Source organism: Chelonus insularis, unplaced genomic scaffold (assembly GCF_013357705.1).
Source record: "Chelonus insularis isolate UGA/USDA-ARS -01 unplaced genomic scaffold, ASM1335770v1 contig_17_pilon, whole genome shotgun sequence".
Lineage (NCBI taxonomy): Eukaryota > Metazoa > Arthropoda > Insecta > Hymenoptera > Braconidae > Chelonus > Chelonus insularis.
In genome coordinates, this window is record NW_023276415.1 from 2304331 (window position 1) to 2318049 (window position 13719).

A 13719-nucleotide genomic window follows, 5' to 3' on the forward strand; every position below is an offset into this window, starting at 1 on the left:
TAATCAATTTGCTCATACAATTCATGCATTTTTTCCATCAGTCCCACCAGGATATAAAATTATTGAATCACCTGCAAAAGTCATTTATCTTCCAATTACGGTGAGGGAAATACATAATTTACAGATACGAGTTGTGGATCAAAACGGAAAATTAATTGATAATCGATCTGAATCAGTCACTGTAAGGTTACATTTGAAGAGTATATAATGGTAACAGTTTATGGTGGTCATTTGGAAGAACAAAGTTATAATAACCATCAACCATGCGCTAATCTATACAGTTTAAAGAAGACAATCAAACGAGCAACATCTCAACAGTAGAAGACGAAAAAGAAGAGGAGAAGAGTGGAACAACTGACGAGGCGACGGCGTTAAAAATTAATAAAAAAATTGTTCAAGATTAATCTATATCTCATTATGAGATTCACGCACATCTGCCATATGGTTTGTCATTATATAAAAACAATGATGAGATACGTATAGCTGTACAACATCAAGAGTTATGTATTCTACCATGTGAAAGTCCAATTCATATCACTGGTAAATTTACAAATGACAATGGGAGTGCTACATCGAACAGATCGTTACTTGCAACAATAATTACTTATTTCTTATTTGAAGAAATGGGATATGAATTAAATAGAGTTGAAATTGATCGCAGTAAAAATATGGGCATTACAACACTCATGAAGGGATTTCCATCATTTACACCAGAGCAAGAATATTCTTTGGAAAACAGTGGAATGGTACTTGATAATAAAAAACTATGTGATTCCAATGGGAATTTTGACGTCATCATACCATTAAAATTATTATTTGGATTTGCTAAGGATTATAAACAAGTCATTGTTAACTTTAAACATGAGCTAATACTCATAAGAGCCAACACTGACTTGAATGCAATACATCAAACTGAAGTAGCTAATGCGGCGACAACAGCAGCAGAAAATGTAAAAATTACTCTTGATGAAATTAAATGGTTTGTGCCATATGTTACAATGTCTGATTCAAAGAAAGTTGATATGTTAAGTTACATCAGTAAAGATCTATCGATATCGATAGCCTTTAGATCATGGGGGCTATATGAATATCCATCTTTACCTATAACAACGAAACACATTTGGTCTGGGAAAACAACAAATCAACTAGAGAAGCCAAGATATATTATATTTTCATTACAAACTGAACGTAAAAATCAATTATCAAAACGCGCTGATATATTTGATCATTATAAAATTACAGATTTTGCTGTTTATTTAAATTCACAGCGATATCCATATGCTAACATGAATATTGATATTTCAAATAGTAAATATGTATACAAATTTTTATTTATCCTATTATAGTAAAAATATTAAAAGACCATACTTAAAGAAAGGAAATTTTATGGGAAGAGGACCATTCATTGTAATAGATTATTCAAGACAAAATGAATCCATTAAAGCGGGGCCAGTCGATGTTCGTCTTGAATTTAAAGCTACTGAAGTGTTTCCCCCATACTGTTCACTTTTACATGATAGAATAGTTGAATATAAACTATTAAGTGGACAAATTCGTAAATTGATTTAGAAAATATATAATTATATGTTTATATTTAAGTTTAATTTCAAAAATTGTAATCATTTACATATTTATATACAAATAAAAAAATTAAAAAAGAAGAAAAGTTGTATCTCTTTAAAAAAAAGAATCTTATAAATATTTTAGGATTAGAGGTTTTTTTTATTATAGAAATAATTCAAAAGCATACATATCATTAATCTTAGAGTTTATTTGAAGAAGAAAAAAAATTATATACAATACTTGATACATTTTTTCAATACATATTTGTAAAGCATTAGCATATACATTTTTCAAAATCATAATTATTAAATATTTTCTAAAAGAATGATTGAAAGCGTAAATCTTTTTCTTAGGATAATGAGCGATTATAGAAGTTGATTCACCCCTACGAACTTTCAATTCATCATGCTGAAGACAATCCAATGTTTCCATCATTTCAAATAAGATTATATAATATTTCGAATTTTGGGCATCCAAGCTTCTCCATATTACAACTCTGAATTCCCAAGAATGTGAGTTTGTCTCGTTCAACTGATCCACCTTTGTACCCTATGATTCCTCCCAAAGAACTTGCTTCTTCATCGATGCCACGCAAGAAATCATCAATTGCTCCTTGATTCTGATAATTGCAGTCATTATCCATTTTTACTCCATAAAGGAACATGGTATTGAAGCGTGCTGATGTATAATCTTCTCGTGACAGTCTATGTTCTCCAATATTATAATGGCTTGAGTATATTTCACAGCTCTCAACTCGAAAACACGCCATTTCTTTGCAGTAGAATTTTTTATTTATTCTGAAGCCATCTATATCAATTATGTGTATTATTTTTGGATAATTTTCCATTATTAAAGATTCAGCTTTAATTACATTCAAAAAATGAAACTGGAATTAAATTTTTTTATTTAATATTATGATGATGGTGATGACCAATTGCTTCTTCAACTCATATTGCTCAATATTCTGCAACACATGGCGACCAATGATTCAGGTATTCCATAATTTATAATACGTTGAGAGTATTTTTCTTGACGTTTTTTAGTTTGATAATTATAATTCTTGCTTTTATTTATATCAAAATAATATCCACTAAATGGTAATATTCCTTTTTTACCTATAGTATTATTGAACATCAAATCAATTAATTTAAAATATGTTCCGATAAGAATTTGATCATTCTTAAACAACGTATCAAATGTTTTTTTTGTAACTTGTATATAGATAACTTGTAAAGGTGTTCTTTGATGATTAAACACATGCATAAATGCATTTATATCAGAAATATGATGAGTGCTACAATTTCGAATGTATTAATTGATTTTGTAGTAGTCATTTTGTTGTTCTATATCATCATTATTTATAAAACATTCATAATGAATAATTCAATAATCAATATCTGTATATGTATTAGTATATCCCAATAAATATGAAGCGAATCCACCAGCAATGATTCCTGGTTTTATTTTTTTTAATTTTATATACACTTCTGGCACAGTTTGTTTATTTTTTTCACGTAAAGTTTGATAAAACGCAAATCTGTTTTGAAAATATAACTTGTAAAACTGATCGCTTATTAACAACCTTTTCATATCTATTATACAATTTTACAAGACTTATGTCTGAAGCAAGACTGATGATTTTTAAAAACAAATCTCCCAATAAATAGAGGGTAGGCCTTACTCCTTACTTTTTTCCTCCCTACTAGTGTTTTTCCCCACAGGACATTTTTCTAGATTTTATAGCAACTTAAGATTATGCAGCTGCAGGTCAATGCATCACATTAGCTTCAGTTGACAAGTTTAAAGGATCAAGGTGATTCAGTAAGATTTTCCCATCTATGTTGTCCACATACCGAAACACAGCATACCTACACTTAGATAACGCCCAGACAACATTAATTATTCAGTAAGATTTCCCCGTCTACGTTCGACATCTTATCTTAGGAATCCTCCTTCGACCCCCCGCCTTAACAAAACCTAAGAACCCCCCATTTTTTACGTCTACAGCTATGAGAGTTCTACCACAAAAACCTTAGAGACACCTTCACCCCCCACTTTTCACGTCCACAGCTATGAGAGTTGAAAATGTGCAGATTCTGAGCTCAAAACTAAGTGTCCTAGGCAAATAAATATAAGTGTTTTATACTTTAATTTACACAAGTTTACAATAGTTTCATCGGTAAAGCATCCAGTGCGTGGCTGGAGAGTCCGAGTTCGATCTCCGGTTCCAGCAGTATCTTTTTTCTGAAAAAATAATCCTGTATAAGTTGTGAAGTCGTCGAATTATGTATTTGGTTTCGAACCTCAATTCTAGGTCAAACAATGACCTTATATTCCAGCAATAATTGTATTTTAATTGCACTTTAACTCGCTACATTTCAACTCTATTAATGGTTTGGCGGATTACATTACATTTAAAGATAGAGAAATATTTCATAGTTTATACTCTAAACATCCCGCGATTTCTAGCGAATCTTCAATGGGTACAGAGAAAAAAACAGTAATGACTAAAAACTAATTGATAACAATAATTTAAATTATTGAAGAATTATTTTCATTAGATTTTATATATGTTAAATACCAATTTTACACGGTTTAAAGATTGCCGAAAACACTGATTTAGACCCATGTTTACTATAGTAAAGAATGTTCTATTAAGGAGACTCGAACCCCAAATCTCAATTAAGATTTTACTATACTATCCGAGTAAAAATGATCAGTTTTTGAGGCCCATAATGCGCTTAATCCAAGCCCAAAAATATATTTCTAGGCCTGAAACGCGCCCAATCCAAGCCCAAAAATATTTTAAAAATCTAGAAAAGAAAAAAAAATTGTCATAAAAACTTATCATCGAATTAAGTTTGGTGCTACAAATTTACATTTGTAATAATTTATTGTCATCATTGTCGAATATGATCTAAGAAAATGAGTTTGAATTGGGCGCGTTTTAGGCCTAGAAAATATTTTTGGGCTTTAATTGAGCGTGTTTTAGGCCTGCAAAATATTTTTGGCCTCGAATTGGGCGTGTTGTGGACTTAAAAAATATTTTTGGGCTTCAAATAAGCTCCTTCAAAATTTAGGCCTGTAATGGGCTTGTTTTGGGCACTGAAAATTTCTCTAAGTCAAGATTGGGCTTCAATCGGGCCTGTATTGGGCTTATTTTTTATTTGGGCGTGTTTTGGACTTCTTTTGGGCCTATTTATTTTTACTCGGGAAGATAATAAAATGATTAAGGAATAAAGTAAAAAATCCTTAGATCGACTTTGCTTGATTTTTTCTAATTTTTTTTATCATACACGGAGAGAAAAGAATTATTAATTTTACTCCAATAAATAGTAGTCGGTCGCTTCGGGTGCAAAAATGACAATAAGTAATTATTTAATTGGCATACATTACAATTTTTTCTTTTACGAATTTTATTACACACTTCAATTGTAATATTTTATAATTATTTTTGTATAGTTCACAATTTTGATTCATATTGAAATTTTTACAAGAAAAAATGGTAATGTATACTAATTAAATGATTGCTTATTGCCATTTTTGTACCCAGAACGACAGACTACTACACGGAGAAACAATTCCAATAGAAAATATTGGAAACTCCAAGAAAAATTACCGTGCGACACGGTAAATTTTACTAACCTAACCTCTAATTTTTATTTAATTTGAATATAAAAATTATTTTGCCAACAATAAATTTTATTACCATTATTTACAAATTTTTTTTTATATTTTAGCTGTAATTTTATAATAATGATAGTAATATTAATAATATTAAAAAAATAATGGTAAAGTACGGCCGCTTTTACGGCGTACGTGTACAAACGTGGGCGCGCATGCGTTGAACCTTTGTCATCATAAAGCTGTATGATGATTTTAAAAAAATTTTGCAAGTTTTCTGTAATATATCTATCAATTCTATAAATATTGTAAATTAAACGATTGAATTAGATTCACCAATCAATTTTGAGAAAAAAATGTCGATTCACGGAACTCTCTGCCAATTATTAATAATTTTATTTTAATTGTAAAATATGGGCCTTCAATCGCCTGTGTGCTTGGAGTGAGAGAGAAAGTGAAATTTTACCGTGCCGCAATAGAAAAATTCTAGGACAACAAGTAAAATGTATGTTTTATCCTCTAATTTTTCTTTAAAATTCTATCAATTATTCGTTGTCCAAAAAAATTACCGTGCTGAACAATAAAAATTATTAGCTAGACTACAATTTTCCTAGTGAAACTTATAAGTTTTCATTTAAATTCTTATAAAAATCACTAAACTGACAAAATGCGTCCAGTTTATAGTGTTGGACTATAATTTTCATTTTGCATTTTTCTCCGTGTATTTATTGGAGTAAAATTAATAATTCTTTTCTCTCTGTGTATGGTATAAAAAACTACTTCAGACTGCAAATAAAATTTTACTAAAATTCAAGTAACATTTTTTATTATGAGTTTACTTGATTAGTCAAGTAACAGAACTCTGATCATTTCTTCCATGTGCCTATTGAAGATCCAGCCAACCCTACTTGGAGGATCTCGTGGGTGAATTTGAAGTTGAAAGAGTTGAAAATGCGACCAAAATTTCAACTCGAGTGACCATCTCGCATTTTAGTATTTACATTCAGTCGATCATCAATATAAGTAACAATCGTATTGTAATAAAATGTTTCAATGATCTCTGATTGATTATTCGATTGAGTTTTACACGCAAAAAAAGTTGTATGACTTCATTCCTGTATTAAAAATTGGCATTTCAATCTAGTGGTTGGCAAACAAGTCTACGATTGCGAAGTTTTCAAGATTGAGTCTACGTCAGTTTCATTCATTGCTTCGAAAGTTGTTTTTTAATATTGATAATGAATTTATGATAACAAGCCGCCATAATCAAGCAAAGCCAATTCACGTTTAAGAAAAAATTATCCCAAAACTATTAGAAGCTAAATACAATTTAACACGGACCAATCACAACGCGAATCAAAAGCTTTACAACTTCCGTGACAATCAATTCTTTAAAAGAGGACTAGTGGTCATTTAGAGCTGGTTGAGGGCTTATTTACTTCCTCGAGTGATTACAAATAATTATTTGTTATTTTATCTCAATGAACAAAGTATAATTTTCAAGGTATTTAATCAAAAAGGTGTTAACACAGCACTTTTCTGTAATAAACATTTTGACCGGCTAAATTTTTGAGTCAACTTCTTTAGTCAATTTAGTCTGTACATTTAAAAGAATAAGACTCTTATTTGAACTAGAATTACGGAATAGACAAGTAAAACACCTATCTGGCGTTGTGATCGCTAAATTGTCTTTATTAATATCGACACGACAAATTCAAAGAATAAACTCATTTTTTTAAACAATTTCTAGTGAGAATGAAAATCATCGAATATTAAAGATCTTCTAAGATATAATGCGGATGTATACTCTGAAAAATTTAGTTAGCTCCCATAGTTAGATTTACGATTCTGTGTTAATTTCTTATTCAACAGAAAATAGTCAAGTCTTTTTCGAACTGATAATAGTAAGTACAACTATAGATTTCTCTCAGTTCTCATATCATGATATCTACTTCTAAAAACCATTGGTGTAATATAACAGGTTCATATATTGGTATTATTTATTTGGATTTAACGATGACGAAAATTTTATTGAGATATGGTGCAATGATAATGGATGATTGAAACCTCCATAAGTAGATTATGTCAAATTGATGGCAGCAACTATAGATACGTACTATTGAATACATAGGATGTTCAAAGCTTGTCGAATGGTAAGTTTATCGAATAACTTTGTTAATCACAAGACGTCGATCAGACAATAAGTAACACGTAATTTTGTCTAATAATCTATTCAATCTATGATGTAATTTAAGATTCCTAAAAATGTTAATGATTGATGATTTTAAACTTAACTGTGAAAACTTTTCTTGATGAAATCTAGAAAACGGCGGAGACTAATTTATTTAAAAAAAGAACTCTAGGAGATACTCCAAAGGAATTAAATATCAATCTATATTTATTTTTTTTTAAGATCATTAATATTATGGTGACTTACTTGTTACTTTAAAATTTTGAAGGATAATATTTTACCATAATCAAAAAAGTGAATTTTATAAATAGACTAGCTACGGCTAACTATTTGAAAATTAATCACATTAAAAAAGTTGGTTCAACAAAATGGTGACTTTTTTTTAGTAACTGACGAATATTATTATTCACATATTGCACACCAATGTGAGTAATATTTCACACTAATTTTTTTTTTTTGCAATGATGTATTTTTAGAATTAAAAATTTTATTAACAATGATTCAATAAACATGATGAATCTTATTTGCAAGAATAATAGTTACTTCGATATGATCTGCAAAAATTGTAATCCCAATACTAGAGCTATCAGATATACCTATTCAAGCCGACAGTAGAATTGAAACTGAAGCTCTAATACTCATTATAGATTCTCTGATCGATATGATGGCTGCTAAGGTAATCATAGATTCAGATGCTTATTTTCTTTTCTATAAAAATACTATTTGACAAGAAAAGCCCCTCTTGTCATCTACTATATTGTAGTTGAAGAGATTATATTCTAGTGAGAAAAATACTTGGTCGTAGTGTTTTTCTTCTGTATGTCACTTCTTGTCTATAGGATGAGAAAAAGAAAAATACTTAACGAAATATCATAGCAAGTTATTGCAAAAGAAAAAAAATGCTGAGTGATAATTTAAATAACTATAAAATATACAAACAAATGATTGATATTTTACTTTTTTTTATTGGTTTCCATCAAAATGGAAAATGTATTATTCTTAAAAAATTTTTACCTTATTTGCATTTATGTTTGTTGATTGTACCTATGTATGGTACTTACGCTTTTAGTAAAATTCATTATACAAATGTTATGTTATTGACAAAAAGTTTTAGTGTTATGACAAGCTTGATATCAATGATGATTAAAGTATGATAATCGTTAATAGTGTTTAGCAATAATGAGTTGATCTGATAGTATTTTTCAAAGACATTAGTTGCGTAGATGTTATGATTTAAAATATGAATTTAATAATTCAGTGTTGAAAAATACTTCAAAAATCGTTCTTGTTAAAATGTTTGGCTTTCATTATGTTTCTAAAACGGATTTTTAAAAAAAAAACACAATCATTCATTATTTTTAATGTATAGATGTTTATTAATATTTAAAATACAATTTAATTATATTTCATTGCAAAAAATAATGATTATTTATATAAAATTATTAGTCGTCACAATTTTTTGTCCATTGATTCAGACGATTTGCCAAGTAGTCATCGATCAGAAACGAAGTTCTAGATGATATCAACTTTATATGTCATCTGTCATCATCTGAAAACAGAAATAAAGGAAAAATTAGTATAGGCAATTTATAATCATTAAATTTTCAGCAAAGTCATTACATTAAGCGATAACTATAAATCTCTCAGTTAGATCTGATTAGGTTTAATTACATCAATTATGTTTTGCATAGTACAATTGATAAGAGACCCTTTATTAATATTGAATTATGAGTAATTTTCATTGGTACTTAATGAATATTTTATAAAAACTAACTGAGGTGAGCATTAAAATGAGTCTTGGACACTATTTATTTTTAAAAGATAATATTTCAATAACTAATTTAATTGAAGCAACCTCTAAATAAAATTTTAAAATTCAGAGCATATTAAAAAATTAAATAAATTCACAGTGCTGAATTTTTTTTGCATGCATGAAACATTCTATTTGCAGATCAAACCATTATTACATGACACTAAAAAAATGTAATTACTTTAATAGCTAAGTACAATTGTTAAGAAATTTTTATTTTTTAAGATGGGATGTCTACTGTTAAACGACAGAGATGTAGATGACTTGTATAAGGAGCTCAATTCACAGTTCAACATTTATGTAAAGGATGAACACCTGAAAATTTCAGCTCTCAAAGGATCTATAACTTTTTATCGATTGTGTATGGCTGACGTCATTTCAACTTTCGTTTTTTGCGCAGGATACTGTCTCGTTCCTGTTATTTTTATTATTCATCAGTGTATTAAAAATCCCGAAACGAAAAAAAATATTCTTCTATATCCTGCAGTTTATCCTTGGAACGTTACTCCAGATAGTATTGTGTATGTGATCCAAGTGGTAATTGAAAGTTTATCTTTAATATCAAGCTTTTGTGTCAATGCCGCAGTTGATTCTTTTTACTCCTTTTGTGTTTTTCAAATAACTGGATTAATTCGTGAGGTTTCATACGACGTAACAAATATCAATAAAAAAAAAGAATATCGTATAATTATTCGACAATGTGTTCATAAATTTGAAAAAATAATGTCATGTCGTAATAAGCTTGAACGAATTTATGGGCCCATTATTCTGTGGATTATGGTATCTAATGCTACTATTCTCTGTACAACTATTTTTCAACTAACACATGTATAAAAATCTATTTCTACAAATACTTATATATTATTTATGTGCTAATTTTTATACTCTTCATATTCATCTGGCAGATTAAAACATTATCCTTTGCCAGATTAGTTGTTGTAATCGCCTACGTTAGTATGAAATTGACACAGACATTTTTGTATGGCTGGGCAGGAACACGTTTAACTACGGAGGTAATGATTTTTAATTTGTCCAACACAAAAATTTAAAGGTATGTCGGACTACAGTCAGGGTCATATCAGGCTGGATAGGGTATACCATATTGACCTGAACAAAAATGAGCAGACCAATTATTAGTTTATTTGTTTTTTTAATTTGTGATCAATCAACTATTTACAATTCATATAAAATTATTGGTAGACATCTAGATCATTGTTGGAATACTTCAAAATTGCACTCATGATCAGTCAATGAAAAAACTCGCAGTGTACTAAAAGTGTTTCTTGGAATCATTATTTGTGATGCAGTCGCTTATACTGAACATACTATGTAGAAAAAAAAACTGTCAGGATATATTTTATGCCTGGAAACGTCAAGAACATACTTTGTATAAATTTGGAAATTAAGTTATTTACTCTCTTACAAAAAACTTATGCCTTGTAACTACAATCAACATTTTTCTTGAAATTTAATTGTTATGGAAGTTAATGACGTTCTATTCACCATTGAATTTTAAGTGTTGATGAGTGATTAGAAATAATAGCAGAAAAATTATTCAGTTTAAAAGAAAAAAAATGTATTTGTCAATATTAACTCAAGTCGAATATTGATAAGGTCTGAATCATAATATCTTCAATGAGAATATTGAGATTTAAACTTTTAAATAGAAGCATACTTACAAAAGATAAAAGAAAAAACCATTTATCTTTCAATATCCTCATTGATTTTAATTAACTGATAAAAATATTATCAGTGATAATAAAAGACGATAGAGAGGTTTAAAAACTAGTACAACATGATACAAGATCATAGCCAATGTTTTAAATGTAATTTTGCAAAAGAAATGTACAAAATATTCATGATAAACTAATTATTGGTTAGAAATGTGTTCGTTCATTTTTGTAAGGAGAATGATTTCCTAATCAAAAACCATTAAAAATCTGTTAAATTTCACTCACAATTTGGATGTTTTAAATAATAAAATTAGTAGACTCCAAATAATGAATATGCTCATAAATGATGGAATAATTATTAACGAACCCAATTCAAAAAACTGTAATTTTATTAATATTTCATTGGATAGCCTGGTTAGAAATATATGTTTTAAAACCATATATTTCTAGTAAAGGCCCTGTAAAATTTCCGGCATTTGCGAATTTTTATCAATTTGATTTTTGAAGGTATATTTTATTCTAGAGCGAAAACTTTCGAGAAGCAGTATATTCGAGTAATTGGATTGGAAATTCAGAATTTTCTTCTGCCATTCGCCTCATGCTAGTTCAAAAACCACTTAAATTAACGGCGTTTAAATTTTTTGTCGTATCAGTGGACATGTTTGCTAAGGTAAGATTTGTAAATTTTTTATCATAATTTTATTTAAAAACTAATGTCATTCAATTCTTACAGATCGTCAACACAACTGTTTCTTATTACTTTTTACTGAAAACCTTTGAATCAGATTGATAATTTGTATTTTGCACAAAATAGAATAAAAGTTTGTCTGTTATTTTCAGAAAAATTTAGCTTTTTTTTAAATCTAAGTCTCACTAAAAATGTTTTATTAAATTTTATGTGTCAGACCACGTGAATAAGCAATTACATAATTATCTATATTGTGATATTCCCTATGAAACAGTGTAATAAGCTTCTAAAAATTCATTGGCTACTTATTCTCTGGGGTATGATAAAAAATATTTTCATCATGTATGTCATTACTTTGTAGTTTTATTTACTCACATTTTTTTCTGATGATATATAGATACTTCAGATCAAAGAAAAACATTTTCACAAAACACTTTTTTTTCTTGAAATATTCAAACTATATTTATTATAAAGCTATTTCTATTGTTTCCAAATCCATCACAAATTATGATTCTTCACGACTTTAGTTTATTTTTTTGTTAAACATTGTATCATTGATTATAAAGTTTATGAAAAAAGTATTTTTTTGATTCTACTCTCTAAAATTGAATTAGTAAACATTTTACTTATTTATCCAATTAGCTATAATTTTACTGGAAAATTAGTTATTTCGGGCCCAATTACTAATAAAGCAAGTAAAAATCTTGAAAATGCATTGCAGAGTTATGGCTCATGATGTCGTACATGTCGATGTTTTATGATTATTTATCAATGTGCAGTCTCGAGTGTGTATATAAATAAGAATAAACGAATTTAATCTCTAATCATCGAATTGTATACATGCATCCGTGCATATATGAATGTATAAATATATCTTCTTATTCACTAGTCCAATCAGTAACATTTACTGGTTCGATTGGTATTAACTGACTAATTCAACTAGTAAAGTACTATCTATTGGTTCAACCAGCAAAAATTTACTATTTCATATTGTATTAATGAGCAATGCTACAAATAGTAAATATTCATTTGATATTAGTAAATAGTTACTAAATTCTTTTTAGAGAGCAGGAATGCAAAGAATTAGCTAAAAAATTTATTACGATTTTTCGGGATTTATTTTTACTTTAATCATAAATAATTAAAATTAATTGATCACTCTTGTAATAATATCTGATTTATTGGAACTCTGTCAGATATGTGTCCAATTCAACAACAAGATTAAAACTGAAGCTCTGATACTTATTATGAATTCTCCAATCGATATCATACACGGAGAAAAAATTCCAATAAAAATTACCGTGCTCAGCACAACAATCCACGCGCAAATGTCAATTCCCCAAAAAATTAAGACAACCTTCAAAGAAAAATTAGTAATCCTTTTAAAATTTTTATTATAGATTCAATATTTATTAAGAAGAGTAAAAGTAAAAATTCTTATGCAGCACGGTAATATTCGATAAATATTAATTTTTATTCAAACTTTAAACAAAAATTAGTAAGTGACTAGAAAAAAATGAGAATCTGTATATAATTTATTATGATCCGTGTGGTAGGAAAAATTCGGGTGCTCTCCTATAATTTTTTCTATTCTCGAGAGTTTCCGTGCTGGGTCGGGAATCTTCGAATTATCGGTCCAACACAATCTTTCTTTGTATTGTAAGACCGTTCACACAATCAAAAACATAAGCCGTAAAACGTACAATTTAAGACGTACGCGTGCATACTAACATCATAATAAGTTAAAAATTGGTTTGTACGCATGCGTACATCTTACGGCTTTTGTTTTTGATTGTGTGAACACCCTCAGTGCTATAGTTACTTTTTCCATATTGTAAACAAAGATGACATTCATATTTTTCGTTACGATTCAATATTGGCGGCAACACGTTATATCTTAACAATTTATGATAAGCTTAAACGGATTGACGCGGTGGACTCATGGGTAAGCGTCAGCTTGACACACGGATGGGTCGCGGGTTCGAGTCCCGGCCGAGACAAAAGTCATTTATATGATTTTTCTCGGGCCACCGTGAGCGGGAGAGGAAGATCTCTTCGGAGAGCCGGGTGGTTGTATCGACGACACAGGTTTTCTGCGTAAGATCCCGATCGTAGGGATAGGGGGGGGGGCAGTATTGTAAAACGTGTGCCGTATTTCATTCCAACGAAT

At 29.1% G+C, this 13719-nt stretch overlaps 1 protein-coding gene across 1 annotated transcript; it reads left to right on the forward strand.

Annotated features, from left to right (window-relative positions):
- The first annotated feature begins 8424 nt into the window (after nucleotides 1-8424).
- Nucleotides 8425-11651, forward strand: LOC118064307 (odorant receptor 13a-like). Its single transcript, XM_035078809.1, has 5 exons — nucleotides 8425-8526; nucleotides 9414-10016; nucleotides 10085-10201; nucleotides 11385-11531; nucleotides 11595-11651. Exons 1-5 carry the CDS (start codon nucleotides 8425-8427, stop codon nucleotides 11649-11651), a joined length of 1026 nt encoding a protein of 341 aa, XP_034934700.1.
- Nucleotides 11652-13719: the final 2068 nt, after the last annotated feature.